The 26,717-nt window shown below is 38.5% G+C and overlaps 1 protein-coding gene across 3 annotated transcripts in view; it reads right to left on the bottom strand.

The window, feature by feature from the left end:
• WWC3 (WWC family member 3) overlaps positions 1-26,717 on the bottom strand; it is a 97,515-nt gene that overhangs the window by 14,551 nt on the left and 56,247 nt on the right. For 2 of the 3 annotated variants that reach the window (XM_032191745.1, XM_032191737.1), the window contains exons 7-12: positions 23,346-23,495; positions 21,120-21,193; positions 11,855-12,097; positions 8,517-8,606; positions 6,769-7,343; positions 709-829 (exon numbers count right to left, since the gene is read on the bottom strand). In XM_032191745.1, the coding sequence (XP_032047636.1) occupies positions 709-829; positions 6,769-7,343; positions 8,517-8,606; positions 11,855-12,097; positions 21,120-21,193; positions 23,346-23,495 (1,253 nt within the window). The remainder of the gene's footprint in view (positions 1-708; positions 830-6,768; positions 7,344-8,516; positions 8,607-11,854; positions 12,098-21,119; positions 21,194-23,345; positions 23,496-26,717) is intronic. The other variant, XM_032191729.1, reaches the window with a different exon arrangement.

Consider the following 26,717-nt stretch of genomic DNA (forward strand, 5'->3'; position numbering starts at 1 on the left):
TGTAAACTACATGATGCCCTATGCTGTTAGAACATAATGAAATCAACGTTTATTCTGTGATCTGTGGATATAAGCAACTGTTTGGTACAGGAGGGACTGAGATACCTATTTAAAAACACACAGAACAGAAGCAGCAATTTAAGAAATTAAGCTTTTAGAATAACACTTTCAAAATGCTTATGTTAGTTTCTCTTTAGAATCATCAACACCTTAACTTCTTCCCAGTTACTGCTTACTAATTTAGAACTGTATAAAATAATATATCTTTACCCTCCTTCAACAACTTGTCCAACCTATGCATGTTTAGATTTTCAGCAATTCATATCTTTTTTCCTTTCATCATAGGAAAACTTACACTTTTAATCATATGCTTCCCAGAACTCTATGTCCTACTCAGTATATTTTTATTTTGTTATAGATGGTTGAAATAAAAATACTGATTTACAACTAACAAATGAGAAAACTCTTTCAAGGGAGAAGTATTGGGTGCTAAAATATTAGAGAAAATGAAGTGAAAGGGACAACTGTGAGGATGACAGTGGAACTGCATGTAAAAAGCTTCTTTTGTCTAATATGTACAATCTAATATTCTTATTATACTTGGAATCATCTATTTTGAAAGCATATTCAGAAATTTACAGTCAATTCTTTCAGACCGTGTGGCAGAACAGGAATATTTCCAGCTTACTAAGCATTTATACACCTGACCTTTTGCTTAAAGCTTCAAACACGCCACTGTCACTAGCCAGTGAATGATCTGAGAGACATGCTGAAACTCGCCTGGCTCTCCTCTCCGATCTTCGACCACTGTCTCCTCGCAGAGTTACAGCTATCATGGAGAAAAAGGAGAGACAATATCAGCTCAAAGTAATCTCTTAACAACTAAATAAGAAACATTTATAATATCAAAACGAGTCCCAAAAAAGTTGGAACAAATGCAGTGCATCGCTTTGTCATCTGACTTTAAATTAAAAGACTAGGATACAATGGACCAGAGATTTTCTGTGGAAGAATTAAGGAAGGAAGTTTGTGGCTAATTTCTCTATGACATAAGCCAATCTCATTGTTATTACAGTGCTCTTCTAGTGGAATAATCACTCCTGGGAAGAACATTTATGTTAATTCAGCATATGTACACATGGCATCCTAAACTTCTAAGATTTACCTACTAAACATACAATAGTTTTAAAATAAACAGAGACTAATTCTTTTAAGAAGTTATCAGATAACAAAGTAAGGTTTTGTTGTTGTTGGCTTCCTAATATGAAGTTTCAAAGCATACTGTTTATACCACCTCATAATAGCAGCTTTTATTTACAGCCTGAGAGGCACTTTCCATCTCAATGACTGCTGTTTTTTCAAATTCTTTAATATTTTTGAATAACTTTGGCAGTGGGAAGGAGTAGTCAACCCCCTTTTACACCTTTTCCCTGAACCACCAGCAACACCATTAACAGGGCTTCAATCCCTTTCATGTGCTAAGTGGTATTACACATCACATTTTGCAAATGTAAGCAGGTATAGAAGGTACAAATTCTTCAAGGTATGTGCACAAGTGATAACTCTTAAGAACTGCACAAGTAAGATTTCAACACCTTGATGAAAGGTCGACTTTAATTCTTTCACATCCTAGAGAGAAACATTAAATGGACTTAGGGAAGGGCAGTGTCTTTTCCTTTTCACCCTCTTTTGCTTAGGCTTAATGTTTGTCCTCCAAGCAGAAAAGCAACGACAAAGAGGAAACACTTCAGAAGTGGAGAAAGCATCACATTTACTTCTACCCAGGCTCATGATCTCAAACAGACATCCTAGAAGTACTTGAAGTTTTAGCAGACTGCGTTTGGAGTGACAGCAGTGCGGTGCACATCACACTAGAAGCAGGCATATGCTGATGTTTCCAGCTTACTACCACTACGGACAAGAGGTGTCTTACTCTCAGTAACAATTCAAGTACCTCTGTTACGTATTATCTTAAGGCATTTTAAGCACCCAAACTCTGCCACCTGACCAGCAAGTTTCCTTCAGCACAGTGCCAGCATGCAGCCTGAGCCCCACCTGCAGGGACCAGCTGAGGGATGGACAGCGAGCCCTCACTCTGCATGGGTTGTGCCTCACCTCCCACATGAGCGCCAGGCAGGCAGCACGTCAGGCCTTGAAGCTTGATAAAAATCCCTCAGATCAACACATCTGTGCTGCTGCTGTCAATAGGAGCGTTTGGCTGTAACCTACAGCAGGCCTGCCAGGCAGGATGCTCTGAGCCCGGCAGTCCTACACTAGCTTGAGATAGGATCCTTCTATCGGGCCACCAGCAGCACAAAGCCCCAGAAGATGTTCAAAACAGTCACTGGGCCCTGTTTGAAGCTGAGACTCCTGGATGTCTGCAGAGCCAGTTCTCTGTGCTTCTGGATCAATATGCAGCCCTATGGCCCTCCCCTCCAAATTCAGCAATGGATTTAGCCATCTTTAGTTCTGCAGGACAGCTATCTGATGACTAGAACATCCCAACCTGTATTTGATTCTGTATCTGGAGAAAGAGCCATCCCTTCCTTCACCCTCCCATAATCCCATTTTAATTGTCTAGCATGTGCCACTGTGCCATATAATTCACGTCATCCTCCCCACAAATGAGAACCAAGTTGCAACTAACACGGAAAACCAGAAGACTGCATTTGAACCATACTCTCCTCCACAGCATTTGTGCAAAGTGGTGGCTTTAATTTTTTTTTGAAAAAACTTTTCATTTGGTGAGCCAACCTCCATGACTGCTGTTACTGCCAGTTAAGCAGAATGAAAACTAGTGCTCTGTAAGGACAGTTATGAGTATGGAAGAGTTTCCCCAATCACTTTGCATCACTGGAGAAAGGCTGACAAAATGTATAATTTTTATACGCAGGTCCGTCTACATTTGTTGCCCTAATTGCACCAAATTACACTAGGATGACTTCTTTTCATAAATAAGCCTTTGGCTCACCCTGCTATATGAACACTTTGCACAGATGTAAGAGATGAAAGAGTAGGTTGTAGTATGAGTGGACCTTACAGGCTCTCTCCTTTGGAGGCTGATGTTCCCAATTTGCCTGGAAGGAAAAACTGTCGTGACGCACCAACACAATGTCATGAAAAACTGACGTGTTACAGCTCTGTTGGAACATGACAATGATTTGGCCACTGCCTGCAGGCCAGGGAAGCATCTGATAACATCTGGACAATCCCACAGAGCTCAGGAGAGATGCAAACGCCAGAACATGGCTTGACTAGACGAAGGAATCAGCAAGAAGAATTTGTAAAGAAAGAGAAGCAGCATCAGACTTCAGTTTAAACAGAGCAAGATTTACCACAATTAGGGACCATCTAATGCAAGAAGCTGAAGACTTGCTTAAAAATAAAGTTTCTAAAATAGACAATTACCTTTCAAATCAGTGAACAAAACATATGGATTTGAATTTCCAGAACTACTAGGTGCCAAAGCCTGACAAACATAAAACAGGCCTGATGAAAAGAATTTTCTCAGCTGTCATGAGTTCAAAATGTGAACTTCAAAAGGAAATTTTGGTGTCCAGTATTTCATTAGCGAAAAAACACATGAATAAATCTCAAGCATGTTTCACAGGCGTAGGAGACTACAAATACTGCATGTCAGCTCAAAATGCACTAATACAAGAGTCAAACACTCTCATAAAAACTAAATCAGAGCCACAAACAGACCTTACCTACCATGATGCGGTCAGGCATTACAATGATGTAATAAAGCTGAAGCTTGCAGAAAACTTTTTCCACGTATTTAACTGCAGCCATGAATATATTGTTTAGTTGACATAGCAAAAAATTAATTATGCCATAATGATTAAACAGATACAGCACTGTATCAAACAAAACCAAATGTAGCAACATCTCCTTTTTCCTTCACATGCAACTCAGAAAAGAAACACTTCACACACAAAAACACACTGGGAATTACAAGCAAAACCAGCACAATAAGTAATTTCAGGTTCACTTACAGTGCATTTTTCTGTTGTGCCGCATGAGAAACAAGACAAAATGAAAAGCACACAGTGATCAATCATCTTTTAGATCCACGACAATATTTTGCAAACGAGATTATTTAGGCATTAAAGGAAACTTAACATTCAAATGATTATTTTAGGACAGAGAAGAAAATACAGAGAGATTGTAGAGTCCAATGTTATCTTAACATGTTTCCTCCCACTTTGCAAGGACAATGGATGTAACCCCTCAGGTTACATCCAATCTTCCCTCCATTCACACATCCTAACAAAATTTATAACATGTCCCCAAAAGAGGTGCAAAACAAGAAAACAGCAGATCAGCAAGTGAACATCAGAAATACAGTTCCTGGAGAACTCTTGAACATGCTTGAGTACTACTTCAGTGCAAGGTATATGCAATGTACTGAGCATTACCCTTGGGACCCTCAGAAATTGCAAAATTGCCTATTTTATTTGACAGAGGAACTGGTGAAAAATTTGTCTGAGTTGACACTTACTGGTTTTCCAGTGTTGCATTATGCTACCAGACCATAGGGTGGCAGCAACAAAGCATACAGCATAGTAATTTAGTGAAAACCAAAACCCCCCAAAATACCTGGGGGTTCACAAAGTGGCATGTGAGTTTGATGCTTCATCAAATTTTTCAACAGTAGAAAACCAAAGTAACTTTGAAACGTTCAATTGGTTCTTGCAAACAATTACTTTATAACTGCAAGCCCACCAACTAGGGAACGCCAAGCTCAAAGTAGTCATAATTCCTGCCAAAAACCAAAATGGTTGAATGGATTTTTCCTAAGCAATTGTTTTAAAAGACAAATATTTAAAAAAGAGAACCTCCAAAAAGACCGACTGGCTACCTTTCAATCACACACTCAAAAAGCAGCAGAAAGCACTCTATGTTGTACGCAGAGAAAAGTTGTAAACCCTGAAATAGGAGCTGAACCTGGACACCACAGTAGTGACAAAGAGGTATCACAGGCATGTTTAGAAAAACCTGAAATACACAAAAACATTACAGAAAATAGAGAAAAGGAAAACAGAAAGAGGACCTTGACCTTTATCCTATTGCTCCCAAGGCCAACAGATCAGGCCTTCACTTCTAGGAAACACACACGAACTATAAATGAACTACTAACATAGTTTTCACTTACCACAATGGGTGAAGACATGCTGTGGTCTGATCTGAGGTTTAAAGAAAGCCTCAGGAAGCCTCTCCACGGCACTAATTTAAGCACAAACTTACATGCTGGTCTCTGGAATTCTGTTTATTTTGGTCAGAATACTGCAATATGGGACCAAGACGTGTTTATGTCTAGTAAATGTGAATTCTGCAGCAGTATCTTCTGGCAGTGTTAGTTGCGTTAAGGAAAATAGGTAAGTCTACGCTCGAATGCTGCTTGAACAATACAGGCTTGTTAGCACGGCAGGGACATTTTTCTTATAAATAGCTGAAACTTTTTCCTTATGTTCCTTTTTTTGTGTTATCCTTTATGTTCCTTTTTTTTTTTTTTTTTTTTGTGTCAATGTTCCTTTTCATTATCTCTTGACAAACAAGATGTAGTAAGACGATATATTCCCTGCTTACATTTCATATTAACCCTGATGCTCCAATCCCTGAGTGTAGTATTATGTGCATTTGCTAACACAAAACTATGGATACAGACATGGGATGTGAATTACAACATTCAATATTAAAATATCCTATAAAAGCCTTTCTCTACTGTAATGGTTCTAGTAGAAATGCAAGTATGCCAACATAAAAAAAATATTACAAGGAAAGAGTATTCCTTTTCATTTTACATCAGCTCTTTCTTCAACTGATTGATTAAAACAGGAAAATAATTTTATTATTATTTTTTAAGGTTTCTGTTTCCGCTTTTGATCTCTCATGTTCAAAATCCCAACACTCTCATCTACAGAGTCTCAGAAGCTTCCACCACTGCAAGCTGAAGTAAGTGCATCCACTTCACATTGAAGCACAAAAAGAAAACTAACAGTGTGTGCTGTGGTTAACTGAGGCAGCTCCTCTGTGATCACTGAGAACAGGTTCAGAGATGATGAAAACAAAAACAAATCACTCAAGTGGATGCCTAGCTCCTCACATACCCACAGCAAAAAATGGTTCTCAGTTACTGAAGCACTGACTCATGAGCGTAGCCCATCATGAATTCAACACTGCCGTGCCACTGTGGTTTCTGCTCCATCGCAGAGCTCACTGACACAAATCTGGTATCAGGGTGGGCGTGAATCCAGCACAGAGCCAAACAGCCTTCAAGCACTATCACAGCTGCATCATCACCTTCTGCTCACCCCAGCACATTTTTCTTTATTTAATGAAACCCATCAACTGGTTTTGCATTGCTTGAAATTAACAGAATAATGGCAACATGAGCAGAAACAGGGCCTCACAAGTGATTAAACCGTGTGTGGTTTTACTAATTCCTGACCAAGACCAACAGAAAGTTCATTTTCCATTCCCTTTCTTCTGCCCGATTCACCACTGCTTTAAAATCTATTTGCAAAGACTTCTCTACTCTCACCTCTGCCCTAAATCAACACTTTTTTTGTTGGTTTTGTTTCATTTTAGGGGGCATCAAAGGAGGTTCACATCTTCTTTTTAAAGATATAACATCCACCATGCAATTTTTAACCGATGTAAGTAAAACGAAACTGAGAAACAATCTCTACTGTGGTGGTACCATTAGATTTGTGTGCTATCTTCTATGACAAAGTGACAAAAGAATCATGTCCAGCAACTCACCTCCACTAGGCTGCACAGCAGTCAGCTGTGGGCCCATTTCTCGCACCCCTTCGCTGTCCACAGCGTAAGCAGACATCTGAGATGAACTTGTTCCTTGCGTATCATCGTCACCCAGTGCTGCAGACTGAGCCCTGAGCATTTCCAGGGCTCCTATGCTTGCCATCTCCTCAAAACCTTCTGACATCTGAGCCAGTGGAGAATCTCGAGAAGCGGAGAGAAATGGTGTGTCCAGAGGCGAGCTCGGAGGGGACAACGATGACAAGGAGGACCGTGAGGACAGGGATGCCAGGGACTGCGGGGTATCCAGAGACCTCCGCTGCTTATTGAAATTCGAGTGTCCAATGGGATCAGCGTACGGCATGTCCTTCGTCAGAGACTCAAAGGGAATGATGTCGAAGCGCAAATGCTGCCCGTAGTCTGTAACGCTGTCTGACTTGTCGTACTGCGGGAGGCCGTAGATGTCCGTGAAGCTGACCGAGCTGAGGGAGCCTCTGCTGGAGGCCAGGGAACCTCGGCTGGAGGCCAGGGAACCCCTGCTGCTGCCAGAGGACATTGTGAGGGTGCTCGCTGAGAGACTATGGCAGGCAAAAGGAAAAGGAAACAAAAAAAGGTCCATTCAAATACTGTCAGAAACACCAGCGTGGACATGAAACATCAACCCAGTTAACATCAGCAGTTTTACATTCATTCAGCACATGGCACTGGGAAATGTTTTGGCAGTTTAGGGTATAACTCATGTTTCTTGCCCTAGTCTCAAGCACAGACGTGACTGGAACAGTGCAAGTGACAACCAAATCAGGGCCATGTGCCTGAAGACAAAGAGAGCAACAGGACAGGTCTACTCCTTCCCTCAACTTGCAACCAGCCATAATGCGGCAGAAAAGAGGACAGAGGAGGGTTTGGATCAGTGGACCCAAAATAAAGCCAGGAATAGTAGATTACCATGATCCAGCCTGAATTGGTATTAGTGATGGATCACAGAGGTATCAGGGAGAAGCAGCAAGAAGGGATTTGGAAAGACAGCACTAACAGAACAAAAAAAGTGCTGCACAAGTCTCATCCTTACAGTTTTTTCAAGCGCAAAAAAAACAACTTCAAATAAATAAAAACAACTTCAGTATGAATCCCATTTCAGTTCCTTCTACCATTCTCAGATGGCTAGGGAGAAGACAGCATAAGTGATGGACAGAGATGAAGCGAGGCACAGCAGGAACTGAGCTTTTGATGTCGGCATGGTGTTGAGCTGAGGAATCCCCGAGAGCTGCACCAAAAAAGGCAGCTGCGAGTGTGAATATGCAAAACATTCTGGGCTTCTATGTGGGTCTTAGCACGTTCTCATATTTAAATGGCAAAATTCTGTCATCTCACCAGGGATCAAAAACCCTTCCTTTAGAAAAGGTATCAGGATACTAAACCCCACAGAACTTAAAAGAATGTTATCTACATATAAAGTAAAACTATAACAATTTTACAGTGTTCCTCAACTAGTTATCTCCTTTTTGTAAAATAAGTGAACGTATAAAATAAAATACCCAAATATATGGAATAATCTAGCCCAAATAGCCATTACTAACACTTTACAGAACTCCATCCAAATCATCACATTCCACAGATCAAACAGTACACTTAGTAAAATTCAATTTACTTGGCACACATACACCAAAAGTATTAAAAGGTAAAACTTACATTACTAACATTCTTCTCTGCTGCAGTTAAACTTCAAAACCTGTTCCTTTTGCACAACTTACCTTTTTAACTGGGAGTGTAAATATGAGGTTAAACGTGTAGCTTCTTCTAGTTGCATAAGCAAACAATTTCTCTTTTCCTGTAACAGTATCCTATAATTAAACAGATACATATTAGTATTTTTCTTTATTACAGCAGTACTCAAGAAGTGCTAGGAGCTTTCCAAGTACAGAAAAATGCCATTGCATTGCAGCTTAGAATACAAAAAGAAGTTTCACTGTTTAATGAAAAGTTTTAATTTACACAGCTCATACGCAGCAATGGAAATTCCAGCAAGAACACAGGAACTGAGACTAGCAGAATTCCCAGACAAGAAAAGTAATTGAGGCACAGTATAAGAGTCACGATGTTGTAAATACACAACAGCTATTGTCAAAATCATAAAAAGTCCTAGGTAAAAGCATTAAACTTGACAAGATTTTTCTTTCCTTGTATCAATGCGATTGTGCCAGTGAAATACAGAAACCTACTATGACTAGTTGCCCTGGGAGGAAAACAAAAAATAGCCCTATTATCCAAGCTTCCAAATTTCAAAGATAAAAAGAAAAATTTTGGAGAATAGTTGTTAAGCAGTTATCATAAAAGTAAGCTTTAGGGTCTAATTCTATCTGATTCGCATATGTTTACATAGCACTGTATTTAGGAGACAATATAGCATTCTGAATACTAAGCTATGGCAGAAATCTCTCACTGAAACTTATTTTTTGCACATTCTAATAACAAGTAGCTGAATTACCCAGCACCACCGCCCCAACACAGAAGGGAACATATCTATAATGCTGTCAGTCTCAAATGCCTATAAGATATCTTCAATGCTCTACTTTGAGATTATTAAAACTTTGAAGAATACATTCTTCTGATAACACACTTACACTTTCCCTGAATCTAGAATTACAGGCATTCCTGGTGCTTTATTCTTCCAAGCCCAATCACTAAATTTCAACATAAAATCAGGGTAGTAATCTGTTTCGTGCTATATTTTTGAACATTTGGAGCAGGGAAGTTATTTCTCTAGCTCTGTGTTCACAAGATGGTTAGAAATAGGGATTCTGACAGACAGTCTGGAGAAAGCAGATCAAACTTATTTAAGATCAGTGCATCAGACCTTCCCCTACTGCAGGCAGCTGCTAGAATTCAACATGTTAATGGTCAGGATAGAAAAATATAAATAAAAGGGAGCCCTTTTGGATAAAACAAACTGGCAACATTAGTTTCAATAAACTGTGGATGGTTAAGATATGAAAAAATACGTCTTTGTTAACAGTGAAAACATAAATCTCTCAATTTCCTTGGCCTCCAACTCCATTAATTCACATGTTGGCAAGGGACTGCAGCGCTGTGCTCCAGCTACCCCCACCGCCCTCTGGGGAGGTTCCCCTCACTGCAACCACACAGCAGAAGCTGCACACCAAAGTGTGCACGACATCAAAGCATCTCTCCTTTTTTTGTGCATTGTAGACCGGGTTAATCAAGTGGTGCAAGGAAAGCTGCAGTTCTGTAAACTCAGGTGATAAAGGCACTGCATGCAGGAACCTTTGAAGCTAACAGTAAAAGACAAAGGGATGCAAGTAACTCCACTGATTCAAATTCTTGCGGGGGAAAGATCTACTTCAAAAAACAAACGCAGGAACCTTCACTCCACAGGCAGTAATGCTGCGAGGTGAGCACCTGCATTGAAGGTGCGGGAACTAAGGCTGTCTTAAAGCAAACCAACAAACAAAGACCTTTGTCATACAGATTTTGAGTTAGTTTTGATCAACCCTCACAACACAGTGCATTTAAAACTCAGTACCAGAACAAAATTGGTCATCGTTTAAACAGGAAACTTCTTTGTAGTTTGTGAATTTGGAGAAAGTAGAAATAGAAAAGCAGATCTGGGAATGGTTTTGGTTATTCCTCAGCCTAAACTAAACAAATAAATTAGGTTTACTAATAGTTAAGCTTTCCTCCAATTTGTTATACAAAAATAGAGTGCCCTTAAACATTATTCTAACTTCAACTCAACTTTTTGCTAGCATTTGAAATATCAAGTATCACACTGGAATGCTGGTTTCCACAGCATGAACTACATGGAAAAATAGCTTGGCCTTCTTGCCAACATAGTATGCACTACCTAACATGAGAGCCCAAAAACAACAAATAAAACTTACTACACTGCAGTGTAAAGCGAACTCCCTTCTCTGTCAGTTTAAGCTGGAAAGCCCGTGTAACAATATTGCAAAAATTGCAAAATACACAACACTGAACTGTACGCTGGCTGTGAATTTTCTGTTTTTATTACCTGAATTTACCATCTAAAGTAAGCCTTTTCAAAGGAACCAAAGTTCCCAAAGTTTGTACATGGAAGGCACTTCCAAATCTTTTTAAAAGTTTCTTAATTGTGTAAATATTAACCTTTATATGGATCACATCGATTCTGGTTCACATAGTTTTCCCTCATGTGTCAAGCCTGGCTTTTTACCATTAATTCATGCCTCAGTCTGCTTCAGAATGAGAAAGAATAGCAAGAAAAAAAGGTATTTTTTCATGCAGTGGACAAAAGCACTGTTCTGCCATAAAATAAATAAATAAAATATAAATGAAATAATGAAAATTAGTTTTAAGAGGTCATAAATCATTTTTCTATAAATTTTGAAGCTGACATTTCTAGATTATCATCTCTGTATCATTTACGTAAGAGAAGTTTTGGAAAAAAGAGCTAGCAGTTTCACGTTTTCACTAGAAGTAGCCTATTGTAAAAAGAACATATTAAGAATTCTTGTCCGTTTCTAGAAGAAAAACTAATTTTGAAATAAACACAGTGTTTCTGCTACAGTGTTTCTATTCCTTTGTTTGTTCTTACACACAGTTTGACATTTGAATTATATTTTCAAGAATGACTCAGTTTACTGTATTGCCAGAATTGGGGTGTGCTCACACTGCAAAGTAAAAGGAAAAATTACATGCAAAAGGTGGTATAAAAGTTAATCCTTTAACTTTCCTGTTCTAAGGCAGAAAGCAAATATAGGGAAGGATCTTTGTTCTGCTGCTTTTGGAAATGACTATCCCTCCACTGCAAAATAACAGAAAAATCCTTTACTACCCAGGTGCTGTTATTCAACTCTCTTATCAGACAACATCACTCAGACACATCACATATCTGATGTGACTATTCTGATCTCTTCTTTCACACAATTCAGATGAATGAAGGGAACGTCAGGAGCAAACAACTCCTTTACTGAAAGCCAATTAGTAACTTTGTTTGTTTATTAAACCTAGTGAAATTCCCTGTTCTTCCTTTAGATGCTACACCTATAGTAGTACAGTACAGAAGCTAAGAAAATGATTTAAGTTCCCAAACCTTTCAGTGGCTCCATGAGCAGAGGTTGCTCGAGCCCGTTGAATTTCATCCTCCAAACGTCTTTTTTCTTCCTCCAAACGTGCAATGTCTTCTGGGGATCGTCTCTGCTGACTGATGAGCTGCAGCTCCTGAAGAAGAGCCTCCTTCTCTTTGATGAGCTGAAGACGGTCCCTGTCCGCTTCAGCCATCCCTGGCCATGATTCGTTATCTAGCAAGGCCAGTTGCTGCTGTATATTTGAAACTCTTTAAAAGAGAATAAATATATTTCAAAATGCAGAAGAGACAAAGGTAAAGACAAGCAAGAAGAAAAATATCATAAGGTAACATCAGTGAACATCAGTGACCTTCACTTAAACTTTGAAACAAAAAATTAGGGGTCTTCAGGAGGCTTTATTTGTCTCTGGGTTTGACATGTTTCTTGGTTTGTTTATTTTAAACACAAAGAAGAGCAAATATTCATAAATGTGTAGCTGTGTGAGAACTACACTACATTTATCACGTGAACAGTATTTGTCTTCACAGCTTGCTCATTTTATAGTAAAACAACTGATATTTTAGAGCTCCTGAGTTTGCTGCCTGGACAAGATGACGAAGCTGAACATCATTTCATTCTTCATTCTTCCACTATCAGATCTTAATCAGGGATTTGAGAAATGCAGTGAGAGGTTGAGAAATAGGAAACTATTTGTCTTTGAAAAATTCTGTATTTTTGTGTTGCACCTCAACAGAGAAGCATGTCCCAGCTGACAATAAGGGTTTAAGAACATATTAGCTGGCAAGTAAAACAAAAACAGGTCTGGAAAAAAAAAAAAAAAAAGATTTACTGTTTGCAAAATACATGTGGCTTCGTATGAATCCATCATCAAATCAAGTAGTTAAACATGCTAACTTCATTTTTTTGTAGTAGTAGGATATATAGCCAAAAGGAGCTTTTATGTCTCAATACACTGAACCACTACATTCTTACAACTATCAGTGTTTTGTGATTCCACAGTTGACATTGTGAGAAACCATTCTGCTAAAAAGAAATTTTGAACTTTAAATAAACACTGCACAAACCCCTAAAGCTAGAAATTTCACAAATGTTTCTTTTGGCAAAATCAAAAGTTGTATTAGCATAACAGGGAGAACACTCTGTTACTGTTTGGTTTTTATGCTTCTCTTACAATTATCAATTTAGGCACTTTAAAAGCTTACAGTTAAAATGAAAAGTACATAAGAGAAAATCTAGCTTTCTGATTTCTGAACATTTGTAAGAAACTAAACTGTACCAAAGTTATGCAACTGTACACCTTAGTTACATCTTCACTTTGCAATGGCAATGTTCAAAGTTCAGTGCACAATAAAAGATTACTGCCCTTAAAAAAACAATGCCCTTTAAAAAAAAAAAAAAAGTGTATTTAAAACCAACCATATAAGTGGGATATGCTCCCATTCTTTGATTTATTTATTTTTTTTTAAGTAATCATTTTTTCAAAATATTTGATAAAAAAAAAAAGAAAATAATAAAACAAGGTGAAAAGCACGTAACAAATATACCACAGTATGGTAACATATTCCCAAGGGTAAAAGAAAAGGAAAAGATATGGCAAAGGTAGGTTTTTCCCATCTAAACCCCAAACCTCCAGCAGTGCTTTTTCTTACTGACATCTGGAAAGTATTTGGCCATCTTATCACAGGAAGTGAAATAAAGTATCAATATAATTCATTTTGCAATGACTGTATTAATTACAGTTTTTGTGTTCATATACGAACAGGGATTTTACTGTGACTTTTGTCAAACAGCTTTCTTTCCCCTTAGTTTTCATTTACAGCCAGTAAAGAATTTGGGTATTGAATTTGGGTATTGTGTTACATTATAGTCTAAAGTGTAATACTTTATCAAGCCCTTCAATACCATTTCCTCCTCCTTGCATTAATAACCAACTTCCTGCAAATAGCTAGTGAAAGCACCATTGTGAATCAATACGTATAGTTTACATATTTCATGCCTCAGCTATTGTGCATGAATTCCAGATGCAGTTTCCTGAAGAACACCTCATCCCCTCCATGGGACATCAGGGCTATCCACCCTCCCTCTTCTCCTCCACCCAGGCCGCAATAAGATTCAGTAAACACTTCTGAACGTGTATACAGCTTAATTTTAAAGTGTTTGGTGCCAAACAAAACAAACAGAAACCCAAGGTCTGTTCAACGGAATTATAAAATTCAGGCACGTTTGGGTTATCATAGCTTAGTTAGCATGAATCGGCTGAACCTTGGCAGTGTATTTGAGTGACCGTGTTCACAATTTCTTACATGGCTCATAGATGAAAGAAGATCAGACGTGTTTGGTGAAGTCTCTGTGTTGTTTGGTGAGACAGCTGAAGGAATGACCCTCTCCCAATTGTCTCGCTAGGCATTTATTTTTCTAATGCAGGGAGAGCTAGATAAGGCACTAGCCACTGAAGCAAATAAATGCTAATGCAGGCATTGAGGAAGATCAGAAACACCAGCAGTGATGATGGGAAGGTAGCAAAAGGAAGGAGGTGACCTGCCCTTGCAGTGCCATTTAACCACTGAGTCAGCCTGGCTGAGCAGTGCACCACCCTCAATACAGGAGGTTTTAATTTAGACTCTTGTGCTTGGTAAGAGCGCATTACTCCCCTTGTGTATGACATTCCGGTTTAAAGTTTGCCTTTTTTTCCCCCAATTTCTGTTACAATGACTTTTTGAAAGTAGAAAGTCATGGCAGAGTAACTTAATTATACTATTATTAAAGGAAAAAGTACTGCTGTGGACTAAGCTTGTGTCAATGAAGAGTTCCAAAATCTGATTAGGGATTTGTTTTGGTTCCTTTGACACTCTCAGTATTTCTACTAGCTCTTCTTGTCTCTATTTTTTCCCCTTTAAGCAAAGAGAAAGCACTTGAATAACACTACAGAACGCAGGAATCTGCCGGGAGGGGAACTTCAGTAAGCCAGTTTTCTGCAACCTGTATTTCCTGCACTTGCTGCAAGCAAACTCAAGTTCTCGGAACCACCAGTGAAAAACTTTGTAAAAATTTGTCTCCATGGCTAGAAAACATCCCCAAAGCTTTTACAGTCTCCCTCACCTCAACCTTAGAAAAATATCTGAGGAGAGGAGGCATGTTGAATTCTGCTAAAAGCTTAATAAGAAAAATCCCTCCAAGCACATTCATAATTGCAATATGCTTCTTGCAACACAAGCTTTTCTTCTCAAACATAACAAATGCATATAAGCATAAAAGCAATAAGCACTTTCACTGTGCTTGTCCATGCCAGATTTAATGCCTATACCACACCAGCCATTCTCACTGCTCGTCTTTTACAAAAAGTGGCTCTTTTGCCTTCTTTTAGACTCAGTACGTATATTCACCTACCTTAAACACCCACTTAAACAAATCAACGAATTGATAGGGACAGGAAAAAAAAAAAAAAAGGGGGTCCTGTTCAAAGCCTCTGTTTTTCAAAAACATTTTTCCTTCCTACTGTGTATTTTTAAGATACTACCTCTTAAGTAAAGTCACCGTATAAGAGTCCTTTTATCTTGGCTTAATGCCAGATACACCAAGGTCCCTACCAACGTACCAATTTAGCGTATTCCTGGAAAAAAAACAGTTAATTTTGAACCATCAACATTCCAGGCATTTTGCCCATTCCCATCCTTGCATAACAAGTGCTGAGGAGCTTGCATTCCACACTCGAGTAGGTGGTATCAAATGACTGGTTTCCTAGGTAGGCAGCCCGAGTTGCTGCTTATTTCAGGATTTAAAAATTTCTGATGGAAATTAATATAAGAGCTCCTGTTAAGCAGAGAAGCAGGAGGGCACGGATGAGATGACAAAGGTTTAACCTGGTGATCTTAAGTAAACATTGATGTGAAATGGCCAACTTGCCCTGAAATGGCCATACTGAAATAGCTGGAATGATGCGCAGTCTGTGATAACGCAGACGTAGCATGAGGGTGGAAAACAGGACAACCAATAATTTACCACACAACATCCTAACTACATCATAGGGTGGGAGAAGCACACATTTTCAGAACTTAGAGCATATCTGAGTCATTATACTTCTACATAGACTATGCTAGTCAAAACAGAGCAACACTTTTGTCATTGGAAATAGCACAAGCAGCAAGCTTGAAGTAAAAATCACTTTTTGTGAGATGAAACAACCTCAGCTGTAGGCATTACATTTAAGACGATGCTTAGACTGTTATTCAGATTACAAGCAAGGCAGGTGTCCTGGGGAGAGAAACACTCCAGAAGAATATCAGAGTCCTAATTCATACCCATAAAAGGGACGAACTAAGGGTACCTTACCACCTGGTATTTCGTAACCTACAAGTGTCGGTCTTCCTAGCGTAAACATGTTCTCTGAACTTTCCTTGAATTTTCCAAGCCGAAAAAGAACAACAAGAAAAACAACACTACTCTATATTAGTTGCCTAGAATTCTGGGTGACGTTATCAGACACCTCTACAGCTGAAGCCCTTGTTACCTGTGGAATAGGAACATTGAAAATAAACAAAACCAACACCCAGTTATGGTTTGGAGCAGAACGGTGGCTAAGATTGCACAAATACGCAACCATAAATCAGCCCAGCTTACTCTTTCGCTTACACAGAACTAGATCCTGGAACACCAGGAGGCTTAAAGTCAGATCCTAACTTCAGCTAACAGGCAATTTCTACCACATGCAACACCAAGAGAAGGTAGTTACGGGACTGAAGACACACAAAGGGTGTAAGAACTGGGTAATTTCTGGTATTTACAGGCTCTCAAGAGAGTGGATTATAACTTGTACTCAAAGAGGAGAAGGCTAGTGAAAGAGGAAGAAAGAAATGGAAAGAACAAGAAGCTAGGGAACTCAGCCAAAAGCTCACAAAATTTCTCCACTGTGTCTACTTTGGCTGTTCCTGCAAGTATGTGCCACTGTGGCTTTGGCGGACAACATGAGTACACTCTGTAGAATATCCAGTCTTTCTGGCAGCCCGCTTCAATAACAAGGAGGTCTTAAATTGGCTTAAGACACTCATGAAACCTTTTGGAGTCCACTGGCATTCTGCAGATAAAATTAGGTATTCACCTTTCATGCAAAGCCTGTTAAAACCAATGGAGGAGAGGAATTAGAATATCCTCAATTCGCAAATCAATTGGTATAATGAAAACTTTAAAGATAAAAAGGAAGCAGAGCCATGCTCTTGAACTAACCCAAAGAGAAAGACAGCTATCTGTTTAAAAAAATGACAATGGGAGATTGGGGATTAGCTGACGTGCCTAAGCCAGATATTTATGGGATATCAAAGAAATTACTTCATCCCTAAATCCGATTTTCAGATTAGCGTAGCAGAATAAAGCACGCAAATCCACTGAATTTCACCAGAAATTAGGCAATTAGATTTTGAAACTTGCCTTCACAAGATGAATTACATGTATAACAGGAAAATACTTGACTCTTTTGTTGTATCCAAACTGGAATGTTGCTATCAAAATCCAACCAAAATGTGTTTTATCAATACAAACACAAACTGTACTGCCACATTTCATGTGCTAGTGCTTTTAAAGGCACAACTGAAAACTAATTTTGGTAATTAGACAGCATGTTTGCAACAAAACGCCTATTCAGTAACTATACTGAAAGAAGCAACATTCTGAAAGGTAATGTGGAAATACATGGCTGAAATACATGAAATACATGGCTGAACAGGAGGTTTTTTCAAGTCTCTGTATGTTTTAAATGCCTGAATTGGAAAACAGCATCTTTAAATTCAAAATTATAGTAGGTGTAAAGAAATTTATTCTTTTGCTCACAAATCAGATAAACGGAAGGAAGATGCTTGGATGTTTCAGTTCATTCAAGTGAGTTGTCATCAGACTGGATTAAAAAAAAAATGAAAATCACAGTCTGCTGGCGCTTGTTGTTGGAGGGATCATTCTTCATCTATTGATTAGTTCACTTTCCAAGGCACGAGGCACTGCAGTGACAGTTCGCAATCATTTGCCAATATACTTCACGCAGTCATTACACTGAACTCTACAACTTTGAGTTATAAAAGAAAAACAATTTTCTTTTGATTTCTTTTTCTATGAAACGGTCTATTCAGAAAAGCGCTCGAGGGGGACACTTTCCAGTGTGCAAATGCTTTTCATGAAAGGTAGTCTCACTGAAATAGCAACTGAAACTAAAAACGGTATTTATCCAGGCAGCTCAGGGCTGTCTGTTCAAAAAGACCATCCTCCCTCCGCCTGCTTCTCTGGAGGGCCACACTGACAGATCTGAGAGAAAAAATTTCACGGAAATAAGGTAAAGTTTATTTTAAAATAACGGGGGGGAAGAGAACAGTAAAGAGCAGGAGCTTCTCTGTTCAGCATGACTGGTGAGTTAAAAAGTAGAGTTTACATGCCTCTTCCCAGAGACTGGATCAGACCCAGGATAAAGGACGACTTCCCCAGCGTTTTGAAGATGTCGGAACCCACAGCTCACAACATCTGAAGATACTCATGGGACAAATTAAATTGCAAATTATCCGACTTCCTTCCAGTGGGAAACTGAAGGGGAAAAAAAAGCTCTGTGAATGCCTTAATTTATGCAAAGACCAAACCACTCAGTACTGTTCGAGAGATTTTTGAAGGAGGAATAAAAAAATAAAAAATTAAAAAAAAAAATCAGATTATCTTTCTCAAGGGAAGAAAGATATTTGGGGAGTATAAGCCAACTTTTCCACTATCACTGGGCTCATCTCACGAATTCCTCAAGATGGGTCATTCAGAAGTCCCAACACTACTTTCTCGCTAAAATACCATATACACTGTACTTTTATTTATATATATTAAAAAAAAAAAAAAAGTCTTCTTGTCCCTTTATGGCAACTATTCTTCTGGTATCTAAAGCTGTATTATCTTTTATGACAAAAATACAACCCACCACCCTTGAGTTGGTGTTTTGTTTTGTTGTTTTTTTTCTCCCCTTGATTTCGTTTAAGGGAAGAGATACACTTCTTTCCTTTGGTGTCCTTTACAAGTCTTCCCTTAAAACTTGGGAATAAGGCAATTTGCTTGTTGTATTGATTTGCTATATGTTTCCACTCTGCTTGACAAGCAAATAGTCATAATATACTGCTTTACAGTTGTGATATACTGTGGCATTTTGATTTTCTACTTCGTAGATTTTAATCCATGGCAGCACATTCCGTCACCCACACTGTGCAGTAACAGTAGATATTTCACCAGCCAAGGCAGAACGAGCACAAAGATATTTAGTAGAGACAAAAGCCCTACAGAAATGCCAGCAAGCTAAGGGGAAGGAATGCATGATAAATGAAGAATGCAACCACAGAGATAACTGGTAGGGGCAATGAGCTTTGTGCAGTTCCACTCAAAAGCTGAAAGCTGATTACTTCCGTACAACATACTGGGCAAAATAAGGCTACTATTTTAAAGGAACTAACATGCTTTTGCTAAATAACAGACCTTTGTTGGAGCTGCTATCCCGGGACAGCAAAACTACCCTTACAGCAATTACTATTCTCCATTTGGAAGGTTAGTTACCCAGATTTTCTACACTTAATTAACATCAAAACCCAGATCACTTCTGATGTTCAGAAATACCGCATTCCATGCGTAAACAAATATTCAGCATTTCCAGCTGAGAAGTGTTTCTGCTACTAAAAACAGACACAAAATCAAAACCAAACAAAAAATAACAGAACACACACAAAAACCCCTCTACTTTATCTTTTCCCTGCACCAACACACAATAGTTTTGAAAAAGACACAGAAAATGTATGTCGGGAAATCTAATTATAAGCATTTAATATAATCTTTACAGCACCAATAGCTCTGCTAAACTGAACAGTATGACATTAAATCCTATCCTTTTTCCTTCATCGACTGTCATGTACCTCTTTATCACTATGAAGTACTAAGGGTTAACCTGTGACCAAACAGTACGCTGATGCCTTTTTGTTTTGCCTTTTTTTGCCCCCAGTTATTTAACTTTTATTAGGTAATAGCCACTAGTATTATCCACAGGCAGCATTTTTCAATACAGACTTTCATTCCAGTTACAAATGCTGAAGAAATTTAGCAGTGTATTTCTAATGTGCTTGCACCAATCTATTTTTTTTCTAAGCCTGTATTGTGTCCAAATGTGGGCAAACTTTCCAAGAAATACAAAATGGCGAATTGCCTATAAAGCTTCCAACCCGTGCCAAGACATATGACAGCATTACGGTTTCCCTCAAAGAAAAAGTCATCATCGTATGAAAAAACAGGCAAGAGCACTGGATTTTATTTTTAACCCTTGTTCGCACAGATGTTGAAAACTGGAAGAAACAGATAAAATTGAAAAGAAAAAAGCCTAACTTGAAAAAATAATTAACTAAAAAAAAAACAAAAACAAAAACAAGGTTTTCAAAGTCAACTGTAACAGGATCTTCTACATGCCAAACAATTTTAAGCAGAGGAAGTTTTACCAACACAAATTAAGATAATTATAAATGGTAATTTTAAAATTACCATGTTCAAGCTGTCAGCTATACCTAAACTACTGTCCTGAATATATGGAAAATAATTTGAAAGCAGTGAGATTGAAGGAGGGTGCACTAAACGACACTGGTAGGTAATAATTTTAAAATATGCTCAGAGCAGATTATTTTCACAAAGACATGAAAAAAACTGCAAGACTAACTTTACAAAAGAACTAAATAATTACAATAAGCAACTAGACTGAAGGACTTAGTGAAGAATTAATCAACTTCAAGTTAATTTTAAAACATTTTTGTCATATTTTTCAATCTCCAAATTTATTTTTATGTGCTGTTTTGTTCATCTTTATTTATCTCACTGGAATTTTTTCATTCTTTCTTTACACTTCAGCATATTGAACTTAGAACACAGGTATGCAAAGCTCTGAGCATATTAACAGAGCCTGGCAAGTAAAAACCCAGTGTAAATTTAAAGACTGTTTATATTGAGGTTTGAGAAGAAGGGAAAAAAAAGGAAGTAAAACAGCTCAATTAAACTACTGCAGTTTTATGTTTATAGAAGTGTAGTATAGGACTGACGTTTAGTTTTTATCTGTACAAACAAATATAATAAACTTATGATAAAGTCTCATGTTTACCTAAGCTTTTATTATCTCTGAACTACTCAACAGTAAGCATATTAATCTTCCTAAAGACATTTCAGCTAGAAGGCTGGTTCTAGTTCTACTTTGAAAACTTTGACAAGAGTAAAAACACCACATTTGTCTTTAATTACCTTTTCTTGGCCTCTTCATATTGCCAGTTCAGTCTTACTTTGTCTACAAGTCTTGTTTTATCATCGAACCCAAACTGTTGCAGAATTGAAGAGGAAGGATTGGGGAGGAAAGAGAGGGAGACATTAGATTTTTAAAACACTCTCAAAGTAAAGGGATAAACTACTGTCCTACTGGCAACTAAAAATTGACAATGTTCTGAGTAAAAACAATCAATATTAACTTTATGCTTTTTAATATAAAACTGGTTTATTGCTAAAAACATGAAAGATAAATGAGCCCTTTTAATAAATTATGATACAGGAAGTGAAAGGCTAGCAAACAGTATCACTAAGCTTTTCAACTTTTCAATCCTAAAATTCTATAAAGAGTATGCTTTAAGTGTAATATTTTATTACTTAATGTAGCTACTTTATGGATAGTTTAATAAGAAATAATTCAGACTACAGTCCATGTACTGTGACGTGTTACCCAGCACTTAGATCATTAGTGTGATTTAAGCACTATTACAAAAACATTACCCGATCCTTGAATCAGTCAGTCGTAGAAAACACGTTTATGTTACAACTCCTACAGTATACAGTCTAGTTTCTACAGCAACTTCTCTTCATCTTTGGGCATCAGTAGCTGCCCTCTCCAGAAGTCTGTGTACAGTCTAATAGTTAAAACCCGAGTCCCTACTTAAGTGCTTTGCTCCACATCTAGATTTCATGCTAGGTATCTGCTGCTTTTGCTCTCTTTATCATCACACATGTAAAAATCTACCTCTTCTTTACTCACATTCCACTACTAATAATTCAGGAAAATAATTAACATCATTATGCAATTTTATTTGCCTTACAAAAAAACACCATACCTGACAAACACAATTTTCAGACTACACTTGGTTCCTCTTCGATGACACTCTATGTGTATTGTGAATGGGAAAATGCTGCTATTTTCCTTTAGGTAATTCATTTTGGAATTAATCACATCCACCACCAGTCTGAAAAATGACGTGCCAAAGGCACCATCTACCTAGCACACTTAAAGCAAGCCTAGTATTAAATAAGTTTTTAGATGCTTTAAGGAGTAATTTCTTAAAAACACAGACTTCCTCTTGTGTAGAGGTTCTCTAGAGACATCCAACGTGGCAACACGTCATCAGTAAAAGAAGATAATAAAACAAAAACAGGGTGATAAAAGCCTGTATTTAAAAGTTATACCGTTGAATAAAAACTCTAACTGAATGTGTAGTAACATCCAAAATGCTACTACAAAACTACAAACAGGTTGTCTTCTTGCTCTGTTGTCAATCTCATCCACAGAAGCAAATGTTTTATTGCTTGAGAACAGCTAGGCTGCCACAGTGGTAGGGCAGGCCAAAATTTTAGTATTTGGAGTATACTTTTTCTTTCACACAGAACTATTTCTGAAGATTGCTAATAAGATTCTCTCAAATATACCATACAAAGGCATTATATAGCCTTGCATAATTTATGAGTATGTATGTATGTATATAACATATATAGAGATCATACAAATATATATATATACTATATATAAAGGAATACTAAGTATGATGAAGTAGATCAAAGTTTTTTAGTTTAAGAAAAATACTTTGGGGCTCAAACAAATACTTCCCTAGGAAAAACAAAAGAAACGGAGGAAAAACAAAAGAAATGGAGGCCTACCCTATGTCTTTGATACCTATGAACAATGACAATTGTAAGAAAAACAAGATTAAAAAAAAAAAAAAAAAGATAAATACTTCCATCTCTACTACCAGAAAACTAATACCTCGTGGTGTTGTGCAATCAGGTCTCTACTGCAACTTCAAGCAGGCTAAAGCATTTTCTTCCTTGCTGTGTCACTACACGTGTCAGTAAAGCCGAGAGCTAGGGACACGGCCAGAAGAAATCTGTGGGTGCCTCTGCGCGAGCTGTTACTCAAGATGAGCCAGCAGTCACCGAAGAGCTCTGCTAGGCTGGCTGTGTCTAGGACCTGACTGTACCTGTCGCCAGCCTATGCCCTATCCCAATGCTCAAGCAGCAGAATGACACAGCTCACCATTCACCTGCTCTGAAAATGACAAGCAAACGCAAATCCTTCACCACCAGTATTCCCTTAGATTTTTTTGTTCTGCCACGGCTAGCACCTCTTGGATTCAAGCAGGAAGCAACAAAGTATCACTACAGTACAAAAGCAGCTTATTTTCTAAAGCAAATGTCTCACGTAGGAATACATACCTCTCCAGTGATGTCAGTCTGAGAACAAGCATCGCAGTGTTGTTGAGGTAAACAGGAATCGCTGAGCGAACTGGAATTGTGCTGGAGATCCTGCAGGGAGTCTGTAATACAACAGCTATTCCTGAATCCATCGGTTAGCTTGGCCAGGCTCTACAAGAGAGGAGTTAAAAAAAAAAATAAACAAACAAATGTAACTGCTTTTGGTAATTCTTTTATTGATTGAAAAAGAGAAATGAATTCTGTTTAGAGAATATACATGTAGGTAGACTACCTAGAAAGACCCATTTACAGGAACTAAAATTTATCATACTCTCAGCTAATCTGAAGCACCTTTGCTTAGAAATAAATACCTCCTTTTAAAAGATACATGTAGATCGCTTTTAAAAATCTGATGTTTACAATTTACTTTAGGTCTATGAAGGTTTTAACTTTTACATGGCTTACAGTTCTTTGAATCTAGCGACTGGCAGCTTCCAGGTTCGTTGACAGGAAAAACAAATGGGATTCATCTGCCCTTTTGCCATCTTTTGCCCAGGTTACATTCCTTAGCCACTACTGCCATCACATCCAACTTGATGAATACCTTGTATTGATTGTGTTTTTACAACAGCTGATTTCACCCCAGTGCTCCCTTACTCAAGGTTCACATAGTTGGAGATATTTTACACTTAGGGTTAAGGAAGCGACATCTCTGAAATGTCTAGACAGTGACACAAACTGTGAGGGTAAAGCAGAGATCTCAAACAGCCTTTAAGGCAAAAGGGGAATAAGACAATCACACAAATAACAAGAGCTTGTTTGGCTATCAGAGCATTGTTGACAGGCTCTTAGAATTCCTTTAATAAAAAGATAAACTTGTTAATGCCGTTTATTTTCTGATTGTGCATTCAAAACTATTTTTCAGAAGTTACTGATAACGTACCAGTAATGACAAAACCACTATTCAGGCTGTCATTTGTGACTAAGAACCTATACATTTTTCATCAAAAGAACATTAAAAAATACATAAAAATAAATCTACTCTGCCCCTCCCCTCACTATAGAGGAAGGAAACAAATTATATAAAAAAAAATCCTCAAGATTTTGAAAAACTGTATCTGTTCATAGATGATAAAGCTGTAAAAATGCCCAGGAAAACACAAACAAACAAACAAACAAAAAAACACATCAAAACTGCTCCGTTGTCCGAACTACAGAATGAGAGACTAAGCAGAGGCACTGCAGTGCAACACACTGGCCCTCTGGAATCGCGGTGTCTGACAACTGATGATTTGCAACAAGCCCCAGTTACGATGCATATCCAATTACCAGGATGGATCTCAGTCTTCAAAGAGCAGTTTAAAAAGGATACCCTGGATAACACAGCAACGCTTCCTTTTCCTACAACAAATTGAACTGGCAGAGTCAGGAAGATTTGCCTGCATAACAGCAACTGGCTGCTGCTCACAGGAGGCACAAGACCACCTTGAAGACAAAGGCAGCTGATTTCAGAGCTCAGGAAGCATCCTTAGGAATTGCATCACGCCCGAAACTAGACAGCAAAAGCGGTGTTTTCTGGTGGCTTCCACTCCCTATTCACACTCTATCCCTATGTTCTCCTTATGTACTAGTTCTTCCCCCATGCCTGCCTCCACTAGAGAGGAAGAAGAGGGAAAATACCCATCCTGGTAGAGGAAGAAGGAAGGGGTGGGCTCCCTAAGCACATGAGTGAGGGGACTATCCTCCTCCCTGACGACCCCTGAACTCACACACGGTGCCTTCTTCCTACTGGGGAACAACAAGGAGAGACATGATATGCATCGGACAACACGTACTGTTCCTTCTTCAGTCTCCATCGACCAGTGCTACTGAGTCTGAGCAGGGCTGGGAGTTTGTGCTCAGCACTGGCTAGGACTGAGGAGATTGCAGAGTGATACCAGGCATGTTGATGGTGGGACAAGGCTACAACTATGTGCCTCCAGAAGCTCAGCTTATCCTGAGTTCCCAAAAGAAACCAATTCTTCTGCTACCTCCCAACTGAACTGTGCTACCTTAGCATGAAGGACAAATAAAACCATTTGTTCTCCATCCTGAGGAACCAAAATACAGTTTTGAGCTATGCTACTGAGAAATCCCTAGCCAGTGTCCCTTTATCTCGGAAGATTTGCTGCAAGATGAACTGCTCTACAAAGCAGAAAGAAGAAAATCAGAGTGTCTGCCATTTTAAGGCAACTGAAAATTGGCATCCCATCCAATGTTCCTCTTCAAAACTCACTGGCAATCACCCATTCCTGGCAACTTCCTGCAGTACAAGAGGATCAAGACGGTCTCTAACAGATTTATAAGATGGAAATAATCATTACAAATTGTAGCTACACAAACATCAAACGTCTAAGATCTCCTTTTCCCAGTAAAGCAAAGCCAACATCATGAACACCAGGGATTCAGAAAGCCTTAAGTTTCTCTCAAACAAACCACGTCCCCTCTGGCACCTTTGGCTAACTTGCATTGTGTTACAGACATATTTATCGTATTACCAATACCAAAGGTCCTGGTTCCAGAACTTATATCTAGTTTTTTGCCCACGTTTTAGCTTCTTCATGCACTACTGCTGTGCTCCAATCCCTGCCAGCCTCTCTCTGGCAGGTAATGAAGGACTGCCTGGATGCTGGTCAGATTTCTTATCTGGGCAGCTGCTGAATGCTGGATACTACTTAAAAATGAGGCAGGTGGCAGTCACCCCAACCTATATGCAATCTAACCTACATGCATAGGTGACTGTGCTCTAGGGTAAGCATAGAAGTCCTTTGAGCGTTTTAGTTGGATGAGCAAAAGCACACCCTCCAGCAATCAAAACACAGAGAATTACAACCTGAATTAGCAGTCTTTTAGGATAGAAACAATTTACATCAACTGCTAGATCATCCCCAGCTATATGGGAGAACCTCTCTTTCATCCAGGGTTTAAGGATTGTTTATGGCAATCCTGGAAAAACTGCCAGATGAGCCTAGCATATGGATGTGAAGTTGCAGGCACACCAAAATCTACCTAAAAAGAGAGAAATGGGCACTGTCATTTCATCGTTGATCTGTTGCTACCTGATTTGGGAGCTCTCTGCCACAAAATTTCAGTGCAGTTCTTATCTAAACTGTTTAGCCTATTTAAATGGTAAGGAAGGAAAAAAAATAGTAATAAAAAAGCAAACTCCAGTGCTTCTAAGGAGAGAATATTTTTAAAGGATATGCACATACTGGAACAGAAACTAAAGCACAAAGGGTATTGGGGAGAGGGACAAGATACACACACACATACTTGGGAACTTAAGCATGTACCTTGCTTACTCCATCTTATATAAAAAGTTTGTCCACTTTTTCAGAGCTGCGAGACTGCATA

This window comes from Aythya fuligula, chromosome 1, assembly GCF_009819795.1.
Source record: "Aythya fuligula isolate bAytFul2 chromosome 1, bAytFul2.pri, whole genome shotgun sequence".
Classification (NCBI taxonomy): Eukaryota; Metazoa; Chordata; class Aves; order Anseriformes; family Anatidae; genus Aythya; species Aythya fuligula.